Source organism: Phoca vitulina, unplaced genomic scaffold (genome assembly GCF_004348235.1).
Source record: "Phoca vitulina isolate PV1807 unplaced genomic scaffold, GSC_HSeal_1.0 scaffold1, whole genome shotgun sequence".
NCBI lineage: Eukaryota > Metazoa > Chordata > Mammalia > Carnivora > Phocidae > Phoca > Phoca vitulina.
Genome location: NW_022589704.1, coordinates 18,767,963 through 18,787,729, shown reverse-complemented (window position 1 = coordinate 18,787,729; position 19,767 = coordinate 18,767,963). Strand labels below are relative to the sequence as shown.

Below are 19,767 nucleotides of genomic sequence, written 5' to 3'. Positions count from 1 at the left end.
TACCACAAAGTGTACTTTCATATTTGAATCTTGGCTTTCTCATTCAGCTTCTTGTTTTTCCTGGAGTTTCTATTGTGTTTCTTTTTTCTTATTGATTATATGAGATACTTATCTTTAGCTCATTGACAGCAAGCTGCATTAGATTTAAATGCTTCTATGAAGGAGCTATAGGCATTCTATTATACCTCACTAAAGGGTTCAATTTCTCTAAAACCTCAGACCCCAAACATCTATACCTCAATACAGACCCCAGTTTGCCACATATCCCATTTTTTTAAAATTTCATTTCTCCAAGGACTTCAGCTCCACCAGTTCTACCAGATGCTTGGTGCTCTCAGTGTTCTAACTCCTGTGTACCCATTTTTTTTGGAGTTCTCCTTTGAGAACCACAGGCCATCCTAGTGCCTACCTCCTATAGAATGTGCTTTTGCCCAGCCCACTTACTCTGGTGTGACTATCAGATACTCCCTGATCTCATCTCCTCTCTAGTAAATGCCTGCCTGGATAGGCCATGGTTATTCAGCTTTGGTTGAACCCCACAGGTGCTGAACAAGGCCAAGTATGGTCCAATGTGGGTAACCCGCATAGGGCCTCAGACCCATGTGAACCTGGCCAGTGCCCCTCTCCTGGAGCAAGTGATGCGGCAAGAGGGCAAGTACCCAGTACGGAACGACATGGAACTATGGAAGGAGCACCGGGACCTGCAGGGCCTGGCCTATGGGCCCTTTACCACGTGAGCTGGGGCCTGAAGGGACTGGTGCAAGGCCTCAGAGGGCCAGGCCCAAGGACAGTGGTATTGGGAAGCCAGTGGATAATGGGCAGAGTGGGCTCTGCCTGCATCCTCTGAGCCTGATACTCAGTCTAGAAAGCAGTGGTTGAGATGGGCTGAAGCCCAGGGACCATTCATTATCTTTTCCGTTAGTATATTGTATAACTTTGGACAAAGGAATAATTTCCTTCTTCCTTGGCCTTATGTTTCTCATATGTAAAATGGGAAGTTTGGAGTGGAATATCTCCAAACTATCTCTAGGACTTTTCCAGCTCCATTATTCTCCATTGTAGTTGAAAATATACCAACTTGAATCATAATAGGACGTATCTGTTTATAGTTGAAAAAACATCATCACCATACTAGTTAGGAAGGCTGAATTTAACTTTAAAAATACTTCCTAAATTATGTGTTATAGGTTTGTTGTTGGATATAACTTTCATAGATGCTCTCCATACACAGACAGATGTAGGTTTCTGCCTTGACTTTACACCCAGAAAAGTTAAGATTATTTTCGCGTGACAAATTCAAGGATGGGCTGAATGTGTTATATATGCATATGCCAATTGAGGTAAACCATTGAGAATCATTGGTGATGAACCATTCCTGCTGCTGCAGGTTGTAACTGGGTGTATTAGAGGGTTTTTAAAAAATTGTTTTTTATTTTAATCCCAGTATTGTTCACATACAGTGTTATATTAGTCTCAGAGGTACACTATAGAATGATTCAACAATTCTACTCAGTGCTCATCAGGATAAGTGTACTCTTTAATCCCCATCACCTCTTTCACCCTATTACAGATTTCTTTTTGCTGTAGTATGTTAACAGAGCTCCAAAAATAATGAAAGACTTATTTTCCCTAGTTGCTTGACATCTCATGCTTTCATCATTTCTTAAGGGATTAAAGTTGATCCTGATGGTGGTTATAGTAGCAGGACCAATGATAATAGCTAAGCAGGTGTTAATAACATGCCAGGTATCAGGCTAGTCTCTTTACATTTATCATTTCATTTTATTCTCACAACAAGTCCCTGAAGTAGATAGTGTAATTATCCCCTTTTATAGATGAAGAAACTGAAGCCTGGAGAGGTTTTGGCATCACTTGCCACTAGTAAGTGGTGGAATAGATTCTCTCTGATTCTGAAAGTTAAGAACTTAATGCCTTGATACTTTTGGAAAGGAAGCAAACCGGTTGGAGGGTGCATTTCATCTGTCTTTGATGCCTCTATGTTCATTCTCCCATCGCATATTTGTTTCTTTTTTGTGGTTCCTTCACAGGTGGACAGTTTCAGAACTGCAACAATTAATGAGCCCTTTATTCAAAGTTATGAAGAGAATCGAGTGTCTGTCCTTCCAGAGCTCTTTAACTTGATGTCTGGCCCTGAGGGCAGGACTTGGGTCTTAGGTTTTCACCAGATCAGGTCACCACTAGAGTTGATGGCTCAGGATTTAGAATTGGAGCTGAACATTATGTATACCCCTATTTATCTATTTATAGTTTTTCACTCTACAGCCAATTTCCTAATTATATGATACCATATATGTGTATTTTAAAGCTATTTTGCTAACCAATGATAAGTTATTTTTGCTTTACATATATATAGATGTGTGTGTATATATATACATTTTTTTAAAATCTCATTTTATGAAGCATTTTTCTCCCAGGAAATATTTTAACAACCACAGAAATGTTCTCATTTAAATTCTGCAAATCTGATTGCTACTATTGGGAGAATTTTTTCCTCTTGGAGAAGCACCCACACCCTGAAGTTCCAGTAAATGAGTCTATTCTGGTTTTTGTTTCTTTTTCAGCAGCACTTTCAGTTGACCTTTTTGCAGCTTTTCCCAGCATAAGAAAGAAAACTCCTGAGGTTTGAGGTTCATTTAAATAAATACTTTTCTAAATAAAAAACCCCCGATTCTTGCTGTAAGCCTTTTTAATATCTTTTTTTTTTTTTTTTAAGATTTTATTTATTTGACAGAGAGAGGAAGAGAGGCACAAGCAGGGGGAGTGGGAGAGGGAGAAGCAGGCTCTCTGATGAGCAGGGAGCCCAATGCGGGGCTCGAACCCAGGACATGGTCCTGGGATCATGACCTGAGCCAAAGGCAGACGCTTAACCCACTGAGCCACCCAGGTGCCCCTAATATCTTTCTTTCTAAAATACCTTATTGGTTTTTACAATTCAAAAGTAATGTTTATTGTAAAAAGTCCAGTAATAAAATACTGTCTCCCTACCGCCCAGTCCCATCCCATTCTTCTAAGTAATCCTGACAGTTTGGTGGGTATTCCCTACATTATGGGGAAACAATCGAATATACATATGGATCTATAGGGTTTCCTTTCTTCTTCCTAAAATTGGGCCATATTGTACTTACGACTGTACAGCTAGCTTTTATAAAACTGACCCATGCCCAGCTTGCTTAGGAAAGGTAACAGGTTTGGGGGACAGCTGTGGGTGGGGACAGTCCCTGCACCTGAAGCCCCCTGTGGGAAGCATGCTCCCACCCTCGTGAGCATCCCTGTCTAACCAGGGTGGGGACCCAACCCTCTCACTGGATAACTGTAGCAAGAGGACCTGGGGCATCAGCCTGGTGGGTCTCCCTGTCCCTTTGGCTCACTGAGCCAAGCAGAGCATGAAGGTCCAGAATCTGAGCTGCTCAGGAACCCTGATTTGCTCCTCCTTTATTCCTCATCCTCCACACAGAAGGACTGGAACGATTGTACTTCCTCCTCATTTCACATACAGAAGATCCTGGAGTTGTATCATCCTAAGATAATCATAGCCAACATTCATTAAGCATTCACCATGTGCCAGGCTCTGATCTAAGCACTGTAATCGTCCGAAGAACCCTACCAAGATAGGCATGCTTATTATTCCCATTTCACTGAAGGGGAAACTGAGGCACAGAGGAGTTAAGTCGCCTGCCTAAGGTCACTCAGCCAGTAATCATCAGACCTGTCATTTGGCCCTAGGTAGTCTGGCTCCAGATGCCTACCTTGGCTACTTCCACGATGCTGTAGTGAGACTCTGAAGTTTTGTGGTTTGAAGATTCTGGTCTTCGAAGTTCAGTGATTCTATAATTCTAAATCTAGGAGATTTTCCTAGACTCTGTTGGGGTCTCAGGGCAGGGGGAAGAATGCATCCCATCTAACCTCCATCAGCTGCTTACAAGTGTGCGCTTCCTCCGTTCTCCATAGGGAAGGAGAGCAGTGGTATGAGCTGCGCCACACTCTGAACCAGCGGATGCTGAAGCCGAGGGAGGCTGCGCTCTACACCGATGTCGTGAATGAGGTGATCGACGACTTCGTGGCCCACCTGAACCGGCTGCTGGCAGAGAGTGCCTCGGGGGACCAGGTGTCCGACATGGCTCACCATTTCTACTACTTCGCTTTGGAAGGTACCCTTGTTGGGAGAGGGGCTGGGGTGGGCAGGGGCAGAGGCAGGTTGTGCTCCCCCTCCTCAGCCCCCTGGATTCCAGGCGCCATGACATTGCCGCCTTTGACGGCCTCTGTGCACTGGCAGCTATTTGCTACATCCTGTTTGAGAAACGTATCGGCTGCCTGGAGCGCCCCATCCCCCAGGACACGGTGGCCTTCGTCACATCTGTCGGGCTCATGTTCCAGAACTCAGTCTATGTCACCTTCCTCCCCAAGTGGACCCGCTCCCTGCTGCCTTTCTGGAAGCGCTATCTGGATGGCTGGAACACCATCTTCTCTTTTGGTGAGGAGGCCGGGGAAGGAAGTGGCGGGGTTAGGGTTGGGGGTGGGGGAGTGGGTTCCAGGGTCTGTGCCATCAGCAGTCTCTCCCAGGACCTTCTACCTCATTGCTACCAGCTGTCAGAGTGGCTCTTGGTCCTTGGAGATCATGACTTTTGACCTTGCCCCCCTTTGTTCTCCATTGTCCCTCTAGGGAAGAAGCTGATTGATCAGAAACTCAAGGAGATTGAGATCCAGCTGCAGACCAAGGGGCCAGATGAAGTCCAGATATCTGGCTATCTGCACTTCCTGCTGACCAGAGGACAGCTCAGTACTCATGAGGCCATGGGCAGCCTGCCTGAGCTGCTCCTGGCGGGCGTAGACACGGTGCGTGAGGGGGGCCAGCGAGGAGACCAGGGGCTCCCAGCTCCTATCCTGAACCAATTCCCCATTACCCTCACCTGAGCCTGACCTTCGTCCCTCCAGGTACCTGCTTCTCTCTTTCTGTATCCTAGATGTAGAGCTAGAAGGAAAAAGGGGGGTGTGTCATTCAACCTGGCAGAGGCAGGCAGGGAAGGGTCCTTTTGTAAGAGGGATCCCATCACCTCCTGGAGCCTCTCTGGGCCAGCTAGAAGTTTCCTCTCCCATCTATTTAAGGTGTAACTTAAGTGGAGAGCTCTGTTCTCTCTGTTCCAATCTCCTTGTTGTTAGAGCATGATTCTCCGTCTTGTGGGTCCTCACCCTGCCGTGGAGTCACGCTCAGCAGGGAGGGTCCCCAGGAGCCCCTGTGTCTATTTCTGCCATGCTCGTGGCAAATTCATTTTTCGGTGCATGCCCACTCCCCTCCTGCTACCTCACTCGCCTTTTGCCTAGAAATCCCTCCTCACTTCATCTCTCCCTCTGCCTCCCAGACATCCAACACGATGACGTGGGCCCTGTACCATCTTTCAAAGAATCCAGAGATCCAGGCTGCCTTGCATAAGGAGGTGGTGGGTGTGGTACCAGCCGGGCAGGTGCCCCAGCACAAGGACTTTGCCCACATGCCCCTGCTCAAAGCCGTGCTTAAGGAGACCCTGCGGTAGGTGGTGGTTCCCGGGAGCACAGGGTCTATGCGGAGGAGGACTCAGGGACAGGAGTCGGGAGTGGGGGCTGGTGGGCTGGAGTGAGGGCTAGGGCCAGGGGTGAGGTGGGAAGAACTTGGACCTGGGGGACCAGAGGCAAACCTGCACCTTCTTTTCCCTGCAGCCTCTACCCTGTGGTCCCCATGAACTCCCGGGTCATCACGGAAAAGGAGATCGAAGTCAATGGCTTCCTCTTCCCCAAGAACGTGAGTGGGGCTGAAGAGCTGGGATTCCCAGGGCTGCGCTGTAGCCCTAAGCTGATGTGCTGCCCATTCTTGCCCTGCAGACCCAGTTTGTCTTCTGTCACTATGTGGTGTCCCGTGACCCTGACATCTTCCCCCAGCCAGAGAGCTTCCAGCCTTACCGCTGGCTGAGGAAGAGCCAGCCTGCTGCCCTTGGGGTCCAGCATCCATTTGGCTCTGTGCCCTTTGGCTATGGGGTCCGGGCTTGCCTGGGCCGCAGGATTGCGGAGCTGGAGATGCAGCTGCTGCTGTCAAGGGTGAGTGGGGAGAAGCTGCAGGGCTGGTGGAGACCAGGGGGAGGAGCCTGTAAAAGAGGGCAGTGGGTAGAGATGGCAGATTCTAACGCCCCGCGTGCGTTCTCTCCCAGCTGATCCAGCAGTATGAGGTGGTCCTGGCCCCCGAGACAGGGGAGGTGAGGAGCATGGCCCGCATTGTCCTGGTTCCCAATAAGAAGGTGAGCCTGCGTTTCCGGCCGAGGCAGTGCTGAGCTGGGCCGCGCTGGGCCCGTGCCTCCTGGGAGGAGCCCCCTTCTCTCTCCCTGGCGCACTCATTCCTAGCCACTGCTGTGTCTCAGACCAGGAAGGGGAGAAGGTGGCTGCCAGACACCGGAGGTCAAAGAAACTCAGTGCACTTTCTGTAGAACCCTGAGCTTTTGCCACTTTGATCACTTTGAATGTCTCCTTCTCAGATAAAAGGCCACCACCATGTCACATTGCTCTCCTTGGAGAAAATACAGAATAAAGGGACTTGTATTCATAATTGGAGACCTTTGTCATTCTCTTTGATGACCCAGCATCTGAGCCCCTTGCTGTGTTTGGGGAACAGCCTCTCCCCACTTAGGGATCTTGTGGGAGGCAGAGCCCTCTCCCTCTATAGAAAGTGAGAACACCTGTGCTTTCCTGGACCTTCAGCTGGTGCTGCTGAAGCCCAGCCTGAGTAGGATCTGTAGAACAATCCTCCGGACCCCAAGAGGGGCCCCCTCTTTTGAACACAAAGTCCTTTGATATAGGCAGTGAAGTGCTGCCAGAATGGATGGAGGCGTTCTCGGCTGGATCTTCAGCAACGGCTCCCGGGGCGCCCATCAGCCTGGGAAGCACCAGGTTGGCCGCCCTCAGGAGCATGAGTGTCGCGAAGCTGTCGCCACAGCTGCTGGCCCCAGTGCGCCTCCGTGTCTCCCGGGTCAGTGCTGCCGGTGGGGAGAAAAAGCGTCCTCCCTGCCCCCACTCCTGGCCCATGACTGCCCCTCCTCCCGCCCCCCACAAGGCGACAGCGACACAGCGACCTTGGGAGGAGCAGAAGCATGGCCTCTGTCCTGCTACCACCTTCCACCGACATCTCACAAACAACCGAGAGGTGGAACCCAGGGCCGGCCTGGAACCCGAGCTGCAGGGCAGTATGGGGATTGTAGTTCTCAGCTTTCCAGCCTCTTCAGCACAGGAAGCCGACCAGAGGGCAAGCGGGCTGGCGGAGACCGAGAGTACCGCGGGGTTTGACGAAGCGATGAGTCCCAGCCTCACAGTCCCAGCCCCGGTGGTACATTTCTGCTGGGTCATAGAAAACTAAAGTCGAATTTCTTATGTTGGTGAGATTTAAAAAAAAAAGATGTCATTGTCCTTATTAAAATCCTTCAGTGGCTTCTCTCAGCCCTGAAGCAAAGTCCTAAGTCCTTACTCTGGCTTGGAAGACTCTGGCACCTACCCTCCACCCCTACTCCCTGCCCAGAAACCCTTTCCACAGCCTAACCCCAATTCCTTGTATAGACCTGAGCACATTCCGCTCTTTCTGGCCTCAATACTCTGTTCTTAATGTCCCGTCTCCTTGGAACACTCTCTTCAACTCTGATGCCATCCCAGAGAACTTGCTCTTCCTTAGGGCTCAGCTCAAATGTCACTGCCTTTGAATAAGCCTCCCCTGACCTCTCTGGGGGAGCACAAGCACTTCCTTTGTGTTCCCCGCCTACCCCCCCCCCCCCGCCATGTTACAGAACTGAGTGCTCTGCCTGTTGACCATATTGGAGACCCGACTGTCTCCCCAACCAGCGGTGCACCCCCTGGAGGGCACAAATCAAGCTCCTTTCAGTTTGGATCCTGGTGACCAACTCTGTGTCTAGCCCCTAGGAGGCGATTAATAAAAGTTTGTTGAATGAGAAGAGGCTGCAATAGTAGGCAGGGGAAGGAAGAAGAGGGGACGATGCAGAGTTTTTCCTACTGAGTCCGGAAATCTGGAGAGAGTTCGGAGGAATTCCTGATTATAAGGGCATAGCTCTTGACCCCACCTGTGCCAGGATTCAGCTGTGAGAGCGCCTTATGCATGCGGAGCGTGGGAGCCAGGCTCAGAGGGGGCAGGGATTTCTGTCACAAAGTCAACCAGAGCCACTTCTGCCTTCCCAGTGGGCTGCTCCTTCAGACCACCAGGGGTCTGCGGTCTCAGGGACCCTGCGCTGCCCACATAAGTCACAGGGAAGCAATGTTAACAGCTGGGCTCCCTGATTATCCACCCTGACCCGCCTCTGTAAGGAAAGAAGAACAATAGGATTTAGGATCATTGCAGAGAAGCAAGCGAATGTTAACTCAGCACAGCAGATACACCTTTGGTTGAAAAGAATGTGCAAATCTCCTTACCGCCATCGCAGCTAATTTGAACTTGTTGGCCAAATTAGAATCCATATTTTTGGGTAAGATCCATAATTTGGGGTAAGAAATCAGCTTGTCAGGCACCTGGGTGGCTCAGTCAGCATCTGCCTTCGGCTCAGGTCATGATCCTGGAGTCTCGGGATCGAGTCCCACATCGGGCTCCCTGCTTAGCAGGAAGTCTGCTTCTCCTTCTGACCCTCCCCCCTCTTGTGCTCTCTCTCTCTCTCAAATAAATAAATAAAATCTTAAAAAAAAAGATGCATGTTAAATAAAAATTCTGACAACTGTCATCATGAGAGGGACATACGGGACATTGTACTGAATTCTTCTGTATTTGTGGATGTTTGGAAGACCAGCAAGAATGCCAGCAAATCGTGTCTCTCCTATGCTGTGCCCCTGCCCTTAGCCAGCTCTTCTTGTAGATCTTAGTCATAACAAATAATATAGATGCAATAACGTGACAAATGATTTTCCTAATTATGGAAATGAGGCATCCTTATCTCTCAGCAAGCCATCGTGCTCATCACGTGTTATGCATCATAAATCTCTAGTGTCTGCAGAAAATAAATACAGTTGCCCAGGTCCCCCCCCCCCCCAAGTCAGGATATTAGCATCTCTAGGCACCGGCCCTGGAATTTCCATCTTATAAAGCTCCCCGGGGCATCCTGTTGCCCTGCCAGGGTTGACAGCTGTTGAGATGGTGGGAGAGAAGAGAAGGGGTGGGCTGAGAAGTGGGAGAGAGTCCAGCCTGGGGTACACAGAAACTTGGAGAGGCTTCGGAGGTCGGGGCAGGAGTCAGGGGCATGGAGCCAATGATGCCTAGAAAACGTGGCCAGCCCCAGGTTCAGAGGCATGAACAGAGGGGCCAGCAGGGTGGGTTTCACACTTTTATTCAGAGTCGGGAAAGGAGTTATCCCCATGGCAACCCTTTGCCTCTGTTCTAGCAGCCGTGATGCTGGAGGACTGTCGGGAACGGAGGGCTGGGCTGTGATCCGAGCAGGAGGTCTGAGGCAGGGCGCTGGCATGGTCCCTCACAGAAGGGCCCAAGGGAGAACTGCTGGGTCCTCAGCATGGTGGGGCCCAGGAGGCTGGAGACCTATCTACTCTCAGGGGGAGTAGGAAAGGGAAGGAGGGACGTCCTCAGGCTGCCCCTTCTGCCTGCGCTATGACTTCTGAAGGTCTGCTTATGCGGAGCAATCTGCCCCCCCCCCCCCCCCCCCCCCCCCCCCCCCCCCCCCCCCCCCCCCACCCGCACCTGGAGGCAGCCTGCCCCCGGCTCTCCGAGGACACTGTCACTTGAGACAGGCCCAGAGAAGCACCCCCATCCCATCATCCCACTTGAGCCCAAGGCCCGGGGCCTTCCCAGGGAGGGCCAGAGCAGTGCCAGCACTGACCCGTGGGTTATGGCAAAGTCGGAGACAGAGGCTGGGTATCTATGAGAAAAGGCCCTCTTTTGCTGCCTGACTCATCAAGCACAAATGTCTCCACTCCGTTGCTCCATGAAGTAAATGAGGTGGGATCATATTTTAGAAATATTAGCCTATCCTCTGCCCACAGGACAGGAGACCTACGGTGTCCATTGCCACAGGGGAGGGATGATGCAGCAGAAACCTGGTCTTGGTTTTGGAATTTGGCCCTCAAGGTAGGTGGCAAGAAACACAAGACACAGACAGTGGACTTGGAAGAATGCATGGTGGGTTAGTAAAAAGGCCCCAATGGTAAAGATGCCATAGGTTGATGGGGGTTGGGGAAGCAAAGAGACTGTGGAGATCTCTGAAGTCCACATTTCTGGGGTCCCTGAGAAGAGGGGCCCTGAGAAGGGAGCTGTGTCTGAAGGGAGGGGGGAGTGTGACAAATACCCCAGAGAGGTTTGGAGATGACAAGGGTAGAAGGGCCCTGTGCCCTATGTTTCCAGGGTGGAGGCCGAAATAAAGCAAAATGCAGAATAAAGCAGACCACTTGCTGTCCGTCTGAGCAGATGGGCTTGGGACGGCCCTGCAGAGCTTCCCGAAGCCCAGAGGGGTGCAGGCCCAGGAGCTAGAATGTCCTCAAGCCCCAAGAGCAAGCGGGCCCAAGGAGGCTTCGCGGTAGGGACTGAGGGAGAACCTAACAGGCGCCAGGCCCACCAATGACCAACCAGTGACAACCAGATGGGAATGGGATTGTTTTAGCTGGTGCTGACATGCATGGGTGATGATGACAGAGGAACAAAGTCTCACGCTACTTAAAGCCTTCCCCCCCTCACCGAATTTAACCCCAGGCAAAGGTGGGGGATGAGCCCCAGACTGACTGAGATTAATTTCTCCCACCTGGTGAAACGGGGTTCATAATAGAAACTCCATTCAGTGTTAGAAAAATAAAGTTATGTTTCCTGCAGATGAGAGTTTGTCGACTGAGTTGTATTTACTACGTAATTAACTAATTCATATCTTCTTTGTGGTTTTGTTATAAATGAAAGATGAAAAAAGAAATTTCGGTGGGGTAACGCTCTATGCACCAAAGAAATGCCAGTCGTAGTGTTTGTCCATCACAGACCTTCCCTCGTGTCTCTGAGTTCAGAAAGCACAGGGGTCTTGCCACAGGTTCAGGTCAAATGACTGGCCTTTTCTGAGTTAAACTTGCACAATTCAAGTTCATTCGTGGTTTTTTCTTTTTGTTTTCTCAACGGTTCATCCTCAGTGATCCAAACCCAGGCTGTCCCTGGGGAATGAGAACAATGTTTGCTGGTGCTCAGGATGAAAACGGAGGGAGGACCCCACTCAACAGACTCCACCCAGAGCTGCTATTCCACGGCGACCACCAGCAGCCCTGAAATGACAATGTTGGGAGGAGGAGGAGGGGCACAGTGGTGCGGAACCACCTTGGTGGTTGTGGAGGAACAGCTGGGACTCCCAGGTAGTCCAGAAGCTGAGGAATCCAGAGCTCCTGACGAACCCCGCCGGCCGAGGCCTTCCTGCCCTGCTGGGGCCGGTCAACCCCCCAGGTGGGGGGAAAGTGACGTGGGTGGGCCCGGAGCCACCGGCCCTGGGGTAATCCCAGTGCTTCTGGTTCACAGATCTCTAGGCTTGACTCAGCCGTTCTCCTTCATTTCACCATCCCACGGTGCACTGGGCATTCGTGAGGGCTTCTGGGAGCATAGGCAAGGCAGAGGCAATTAGGGAAGGCTGGAGAAGCCTGTGGGGAAAAGAGAAGGGAAGACAGTGACTACACTGTGGGGGGGAGATTGCCGTTCCAATCCGGGCACCTCGTCTTGCCATGCCCCGCCAAGCAGGTGGAATCTGTGCGAGCCCCTAGCGAGCATGCTACCAGCCAAGAGTCTGAGACGGTGTCAAATTTACTGAGATGAGTACTTAGAAGCTCCCTCCTTTCGGCCGTAGTTTTTACTGAGCATGGAAATTCCATTCAACAAAGGTTTATTAACTTGCTTCCTTCCGGTGGAATTCCGAGCCGGCGGGAATTGAGTCGTGAGAGGGCATGTCAGTCTCCCCAGAGCATCTGAAATCACATCACTGCCCTTGCCTTTACCCCAGCCCCTGCCCATCCCTCTTATGAGGACCTCCATGACCTCAGCTGAGACCGGGACAAAGTGGGGGCCCCACAGTGAGTCCTGACACTTGGAGTTTTCATGGGGCTCCTCAGCAATGAGCTGGGCCACTCCCGTCCTCGAGGTGCCCCAGTCTGAGATCTGAGAGCCCCAAAAGATAAATGGCCCAGGGCAGAGCCTACCCGTACCAGAGCCAAACCAGCAAATGGGGGTGAGGGAAGACGAAGACCGGGTCCCCTGGCTCCCCTCATTGGCTTTGGCGTGTGAAAGGTGGCCTGGGAGGGAGGACTCGGACGTTCTCAGGCACCGAGGGCGTCGATGCCCGCAGGGCTGAGCACCAGCGCCTGCAGGATGTCGGAGAGCGACACGATGCCCAGGAGATGCTGGCTCTCGTCCACTAGCACCAGCCGGTGTACCTGTGGGTCCGCAGAGGGTCCGTGAGGGGTCAGAGCTGTGCGGCTACGGCAGCCAGCAAGGCTGGTGCCAAGAATCGGCATCAAAGGAACATAACTGGAGGAGCAAGAGCGTATCTCCTAGAAACCAGTTAGGGGTGGCTCTGACCACTCTGGGTGATCAACTGTCTGTGGCCCTTAGCACGGGGGCCCCATGGGCAGGACCAGTTGCAGACCAGTGTGGACACCGAGAGCTCGAAATGGCCACGAAACGGGAGGACAGGGTGTATAGGGACAGCTGGAGCCGCTCATGAGGACTGGACTGTATGTGTTGGGCGTGCGTACGCAGGGGTATGGGGTACCTGCTCCCGGACAATCCGGTCGATGACTTCCCCCAAGCTCTCGTGGGGCTGGCAGGAAAGGACTCCCTCCAGACACAGTGTCCTCTGCTTCAGGGCTTCTGCCACACTGATGTCTAGGTGGTTGTAGGTTTGCTGGGCAGCCAGGTGCTGGGGCAGGGAAGGAGGTGCCGTGTGAGTCAGCCCCTCAGCCAGGCTCCGGACCCACACATACTGCCCCTCTACCCTCGTAAAGGTCCTCTGGTCCACAGATAACCCTCCACCGATCCTCACACCCACCGCCTCTCCCTGTGGCGCCTTCATTCCCCATCCCGCGGACACTTACAATCACATCAAAGCGGGAGTAGAGGCCCACGACCTGTCCTGCGGGGGGCGGGGGGTGGGGAGGAGAGGAAGAAAGGGAAGAGGTTCACATCAGGACCAGGACGTTGTGCAAGGGCCGGGGGCGGGCTTTCAGAAGGAACTACTGGACACCCCCCCACCCCTCCCTGGCTACTGGCTTCAAAAATGACACATCGGGCTGTCACCACCTGAAGCCACAGGTCACACAGCATCATGGACAGACAGGTTGATATGCCGCCTGATGTGATGCAACACGAGTACATAGTGTCACCTCCGAAATACCCTAGCTTCAAATGGGTAGCCTGAATCTGACCAAGGCTTTAGATCTAATTTCCAGTTTACGGGGAAACCCGGGAACAGAGGAACAACACTGAGGCCACCTGCAGGAAGCAGAGACGAATCTGGAGGTGGGACATTCTATAGGACAACCGACCCATGATAATGTCACGGAAATTAAGTGAAGACAGAACCGTTCCACATTAAAAGAGACTTAAGACAAAATAAGCAAATGCAAGCATGGACCTTAACTGGATCCTGGTTTGTCCAAATCAACTGTAAAAAAAAAGATATTCTCAGGGAAGGTGAGCAAATGAGAATTAGGATCAGATCTTAGATAATATTAATAAATTATTTAGAGTTTTGTTAGGTGATATGGGAAATATACTGATTTTAAGAGGTGCAGACTGAAGGGGTAGGGGGGAAATGACATGATCTCTGTAATTTAAATTATTTCAGCAAAAAAAGGGGGAAAAAAAAAACAAAACACAACTGGTTACAGCAATATGTTAACAGGAGTTAATCCAGGTAAAGGATAGGTGGATTTCATTATATGTTTTTTCCTACCATTTTCATACATTCGAAATTTTTCATAATCAAAAATAAATCAAAACATTTCTTGGTATCTAGCGTCATTACAGCAATTTTAACTTTGAAATGGTTTACAGCCATGGTTCAACCAAAGAAATGGAGTCCCTCTAACCCCTCTTCAGAGTGAGAAAAGGGGAGATCTGGCTGGATCCCATGGCCCATTTTAGGATGAATTAACATTAAAAGCCTCATCTCTTGTTTCCTCTCACCACGCTCATTTTATTGCATATATTCCTTTCAAATCATCCCCTAAAGTCAGAGGATGGGTGTTGTTAAGATTCCCATGTCACAAATGAGGAAACTGAGGCACAGAGAGGCTAAGGAATGGCTCTAAGACTCAAAGCAGGCAGACTTCAAGCCCCAGCTCTACCCTGGGTCCTGAGCTGATGCCCACAGACCCCTGCCTGCCACCACCCCACCCTAGCCAGCCCCACTCCTGGGTGCAGGTACCAGCTTCATTGACCACGGGCAGTGCAGACACGCGCCGGTCCACAAAGATGTCCAGTGCCGTCAGGATGGGCGCTGTGTCCAGCACCACGGCCAAGTCCCGGAATGTACCGATGCCCAGATCTTGGATGGCGCGGGAGAGGAAGGAGGGCTGGGGCAGCAGGGTGCCCTGGGTGGGTTAGGGACAGGTGGGGATCAGGGTGGAGCAGCACCCCGAGGGCTCCCAGCTGCTCCCTCCTCAGTCTGTTGGGCCAAGGACTGTTTAGCCCCCCAGGGCACCCCGAGGCTGTGCCCAGGCTCACAAAGATGTGCAGGAACTTGAGCAGCCTCTTGTGTGTGAGGATGTGGAGCACGGCGCCTGAGACCGGGTCCAGGACCGGCAGACGGTGGATCCGGTTCTTGATGAGGGTGTAGACAGCTTCAAACAGGCTGCAGAGGTGGGAGCAGTGGGTCTGGGGGAGATACGCCCTCCACCCCAGCCCCTGCAAAAGGAGGACAGGGTGAACAGGCTGCCTTGTCCCCTGCAGGATGAGCCCATGAGTTCAGAACTGAGGAGCTGGGGAAGAGGACTGCTCGGGTAAAGGAGGCGCAGGTGGGTGGCTGGGGACACTTACCTTCTGTTGGGAGAGATGGAGACCAGAGGCTTGAAGCAGGCTTGAAGGTAGATCTCTGTAGGCAAAGCCAGAGTCAGGCCCAGGGAGCTGGCTGCCCTGCCCGTCACCTGGCAGCTCCCAGACTGTCTTCCTCCCTCAGGCCCTCTGGGCTCCCTCTGGCCCTTCCCTTGCTCCCTCCAGGAAATCCCCACTGCCCATCCTCCACCCCAGGTGCTTGGCCCCCCGCTCACCCACACACACCCTCAGCCCCTTCTAGGCGCCCCCCCACCCCCCACCCCCGCCAGCTCACCTCTCCAGGTCTCAATCTTATGTTCTTCAATCTCATAGATCTGGACCTAGACAACAGACAGGACTCCAGAAGTCAGACATGGGCCCTTCGGGACACCAGGCTCCCTGAGCCACCCTCCGTCCCAGCCCAGATGGGAGCCCCCGGGGACCCCCAGCCCACTTCTCACCAGCGGGGACCTGTAATAGCGGTGCAGCACCGAGATGAAATCCGTGATGGTCAGCATCCCTGAAGGGTCAGGAGGGGAGAGTGGGGGGGTCAGCCTGGGGCCTTGTGGTGAGAGGCGGGTTGAGGGGTCGGACCCCCTTCCCCGCTCTGCCAGAGGCCGAGGACTGAGACAGCTGTGGGAGCTGTGGAAAGAGGGGAGCAGGGCAGCCCCTCCCATGCCTGAGAAATGGGGGTCGTCCCTTCTATGCTTCCCCTGTCATTTCTCTCCTCCCCCACCTTCTATTCTCCTAATTTCTTCCTCTCCCTTTCCTCTCTTCCTATCTAGCACCTATGACATGGGACCACGGGGGAGTAGAGCTGCAGTGGTCAGCTGGTCACACCTACTCCATGCGTGGGGTCTCCCACCCGGTGGCCACAAGACCGGGATCTGATGTTCCCAGTGCCAGCCCCCAGCTTGGCTCGGCCCGAGGGTCTGCTCAAGGCTGTGGCGCATCAGAGCTCAGCCCCAGAATCTCCACCAAAGATCTCTTTTTCCCCTTCCCTACCACCTCTGCCCCCCGCCCCTCCTCACCCACAAAGCTCTGCTTCTTGCTGTCCCACAGAGGTGCCGCCCGAATGCCATTGGCCACGAGGGCGAAGAAGGCCTTCTTGATCTGAGGGCCAGAGAGAACGGTGGGGGGTGAGTCTCTCCCTGCCCCTCAGTGGCACACTGTCCCCACCACGGGCCTTCCCTGGGGCCTTCTCCCAGGGTCTCCTGTATGTGAGCTTCACTGCCTTTCCTAAGCCTTGGCATCCACTGGACGTGGTCCTTGTCAGGTGCACTTGCTCGGAGCTAAGGCTGCTGGTGGCCAGAGGCGCGGCAGGGACCCCTTCCCCTGGCTTGCCCGGGGGTGGGAAACTAACCCAGCGTTCCCACTCGGAAGTCATATGTGGACAGTCACACACAGTATAGTTTTTGCTAATCTAGGCACTAGAGGTATACTTACTTACGTAATACTTACAGAATACTTTTCTCTAAATAAATCTGACGGTGACTCGTGTGGCCTCATCCTAATACCACTTATACTGCTTGTATTTGTTCTGGGTGGATTTTTCTAATGCGTATTAAAATAAATGCAAAGCTACTAAAATAAATATATTTGTTCATCTACCACTGGAATCAAATAGTGTACTGTGGATGGTCCATATGCTGTGCTTCTGGAAACACTGGCCTGCTCTCTGTGATGGTAAGAATGGAATCAGGCATTCCATAGCTTAGCCTAGTGGAAGAGCAGGGACTAGAGCTCATCCTAATTTTCCGTTACCAAGAGTTCCCTGTTGTTTGTCCTAGGCCACCCTGCTATGTCTTCCACATACTCTGGGGTTCGCAAAATGCTCCCATTTATCCTGGGTTGTCCCAGGAGTCCTCCGAAGCTTGTAGGGCAAAGCAGGCATTCCTGTCCCCACTTTATTTCATTTTGTATTTGTATTATTTTTTTTTTTAGTAATCTCTCCACCCAACATGGGGCTCGAACTCATGACTCCAAGATCAAGAGTTGCATGCCCTTCCGACTAAACCAGCCAGGCGCCCCCCATCCCTATTTTAGAGACAAGAGAGGTAAAGTGACTGACCCAAGATCCTACAGATACTAAATGGCAGAGCTGGGATGACAATTAGGGAGAGAAGCCCTCCCCGGCCCTGGCCTCTTGGGTGTTCAGAAGGAGTTCTGGAAGGGGACTTGCAGGGGGTGCCCGGCAGGGTGTCCCGGAGGGTGTGAGCGGGGGCTGCAGCCCCTGAGGAGGGAGGTGGGGCAGAGCCATGGCCTACCTCCAGCATGGTGTCGAAGATGACCATCTTGGAGCTGGTCGCCATGGCATCATAGCAGGTGTGCTCCTGCATGAAGCGCATGTAGACCTGGGCCCCCGGCTTCTGCAGCTCATCGTCCCAGCCCGGCCTGGGTAACAGCGCCCGCGGGGAGGGACACAGGGAAGGTCTCTCTTCCACCAGGCCGAGCTCATACCCCCAGCCCGCGGTGGCTGGGAACTCTATGTCCAGCTCCAAATCATCTGTGCTGGAGCCCACCGCTGAGGCTGCATCGTCATGGGGGAAGATGTCCCACTCTGCGGGTGGGGAGCCCAGCCGGGCCAAAGGAGCATCTTGGGACAAGTGTGTGGCCTTGGGGAATGTGGCCTCCAGCCCGGTGTACTCAGCAGGTGGCCTGGCCTGGGAATCTGTTGGATCTGTTGGAGGGGGAGAGGACGGTAAGTCCATCTTCTGGAGCACTTTCTTATCTGCTGGCTTGGGTCAACCTCGCAGCAGCCTTGGGAAGCCTGGATGCTGTGGCCCCATTTTGCAGGTGAGAAAGCTGAGTCTCAGAGTCACACAGGATAGTGGTTCTGTCCTGAGTTGGCCGTGCCGGACCCCTGGCTCTGCAACGCAGTTGACCTTTCCCATGTGGACAGACTGAGGCTACAGGATGAGGCTTGGGTCCACCTCTGTGCTTTGGAGGGATCCAGAGGAGAGCCCCAGCCCCAGGCTCTGGGACATCCCACTGCCCCCACTCCCAACTCCCCAGAACTGGCCTGGGCCTCACCTTCCCCCAGACCCGGCAGCTCCCCTTCCTCCACAGTCTCCTGCCTTGTCCATCTCGAGGCCTTGGCCCCCTGTTTCCCATGGCTTCTCTCTGAGCCAGTGGTCATGGCTGGTGATGGCCATGAAGTGTTCTCTCCTTGTTCTATGAAGCTCATCTCTGGAAGGGGGAATGGGGCCTGTTTGGTTAATAGGGAGTAATACAACAAAATCAATTAAAATGTTATCAATAATAATATTTAATATTTGCAAACTCCCCAAGGGTTTTTCTCCTATATATTTCTCACTCAAACCTCATAGAAATCTTATAAGGGAGGCATTATTATCACCCTTATTTTACTAAAGAGGGACCTGAGATCAGAGAGGTTAAGCAACTTGCCACAGTTCACACAGCTGGTAAGTGATAAAGTCGGAACTAGGGTCAAAGTCTTCGGACTCTAGGTCCCCCCACTTTTTCTTCTGAAAGAGGAAGGAGGAAATGAGGGACAAAGGAAGAAGAAACAGGAAAAAGAAGGAAAAGGAGAGAGAGACAGAAGCCCGGCTATGAAAGTGGAGGAGATTGGGGGCCCAGAGAGGTGGGAGACAAAGGAAGTGGCCCACATACCTTGATGCTCGGGTCCCCCAAGGTGGCTCCAGGATGGGTTCTGTGAGGGAGAAGAAGGTCTGAAGGCGTGGGAACATGGCCCACATTCCCAAACCACAGGGAGCTCCTTTTCCCACCGCGTGTGTGCGTGTGCATGCCCGCACACACACGCACCCACCCCCCCCACGCCCCACAAACACATACACCCATACACACTTATACAAACTCAGAAAAACACACATTCAACCATTCCCAGATCCACACAGAACCACATACGTCACTTACACGAAGAATACACATACACACAGAGCCCACATGCTCACAGGCGCACACCTGCGCGCGGGCGCACACACACAGAGGAAATCCAGACCGCACGCGCGCGCGCGCACACACACACACACACACAGAAAATCCAGACGGCACGCGCGCGCACACACACACAGAGAAAATCCAGACGGCACGCGCGCGCACACACACACACACACACACAGAGAAAATCCAGACGGCACGCGCGCGCACACACACACACACACAATCCAGACCGCACGCGCGCGCGCACACACACACACACAGAAAATCCAGACGGCACGCGCGCGCACACACACACACACAGAGAAAATCCAGACGGCACGCGCGCGCACACACACACACACACAATCCAGACCGCACGCGCGCGCGCACACACACACGCACGCACATTCACACAGTGTGGTGTGCCCGCAGTCCCCTGGCCTCGGCTGCCCCAGCGCCCGTCCCCCGGGACCCCTGTACCCGGCGCAGTGCGTGCTCCATGTGGCCAACCCCGACCGACTGGAGAGCAAGTGCGCAACACTGGCCGCACCGCACTATTCTGGGCCCGGCCGTTGGCGCCCGGCCCACCCCAGATCGGTTTCTCTCTGATTGGGTGTCAGGCAGCAGGAGGGAGGGCCCCACAGGCTCAGCTGCTCCCGCCCAGAGCCTGGGGCTGGGTGGGGAGGGCAGGGGGGCACCTGGAATCTTGAGGCCTGGTCCTGGGCTCCCTCCTGGGTCTTCAAGGACAAACTTGAAAGACCTTGCTACGGGGGAGGTGGCTTGGAGCACTGGGGGGCACTGGGGGGGGGGGGGCCCGGTGGGAGGAGGCGGGCTCTCGGAGT

The 19,767-nt window shown here is 53.0% G+C and overlaps 2 protein-coding genes across 2 annotated transcripts in view; one reads left to right on the top strand and one right to left on the bottom strand.

Annotated features, from left to right (window-relative positions):
• The window catches only part of LOC116630995 (sterol 26-hydroxylase, mitochondrial), a 33,496-nt gene extending 26,396 nt beyond the window's left edge, over positions 1 to 7,100 (top strand). Inside the window, exons 2-9 of the mRNA XM_032402019.1 lie at positions 543 to 733; positions 3,970 to 4,169; positions 4,295 to 4,492; positions 4,682 to 4,854; positions 5,379 to 5,545; positions 5,713 to 5,794; positions 5,875 to 6,087; positions 6,198 to 7,100. Coding sequence (XP_032257910.1) covers positions 543 to 733; positions 3,970 to 4,169; positions 4,295 to 4,492; positions 4,682 to 4,854; positions 5,379 to 5,545; positions 5,713 to 5,794; positions 5,875 to 6,087; positions 6,198 to 6,317 — 1,344 coding nt within the window. The 3' untranslated portion in view covers positions 6,318 to 7,100. The remainder of the gene's footprint in view (positions 1 to 542; positions 734 to 3,969; positions 4,170 to 4,294; positions 4,493 to 4,681; positions 4,855 to 5,378; positions 5,546 to 5,712; positions 5,795 to 5,874; positions 6,088 to 6,197) is intronic.
• A 5,206-nt stretch (positions 7,101 to 12,306) lies between these two features.
• On the bottom strand, positions 12,307 to 19,449 carry PRKAG3 (protein kinase AMP-activated non-catalytic subunit gamma 3). The gene is made up of 13 exons (XM_032412146.1): positions 19,406 to 19,449; positions 18,656 to 18,695; positions 18,056 to 18,211; positions 17,290 to 17,693; positions 16,054 to 16,135; positions 15,484 to 15,542; positions 15,318 to 15,363; positions 15,029 to 15,083; positions 14,717 to 14,843; positions 14,418 to 14,583; positions 13,084 to 13,121; positions 12,762 to 12,908; positions 12,307 to 12,423 (listed from the first exon to the last, which is right to left on the bottom strand). The coding sequence occupies exons 1-13, from the start codon at positions 19,424 to 19,426 to the stop codon at positions 12,307 to 12,309; spliced, it is 1,458 nt and encodes a 485-aa protein (XP_032268037.1). The 5' UTR covers positions 19,427 to 19,449.
• Between the last annotated feature and the right edge of the window lie 318 nt (positions 19,450 to 19,767).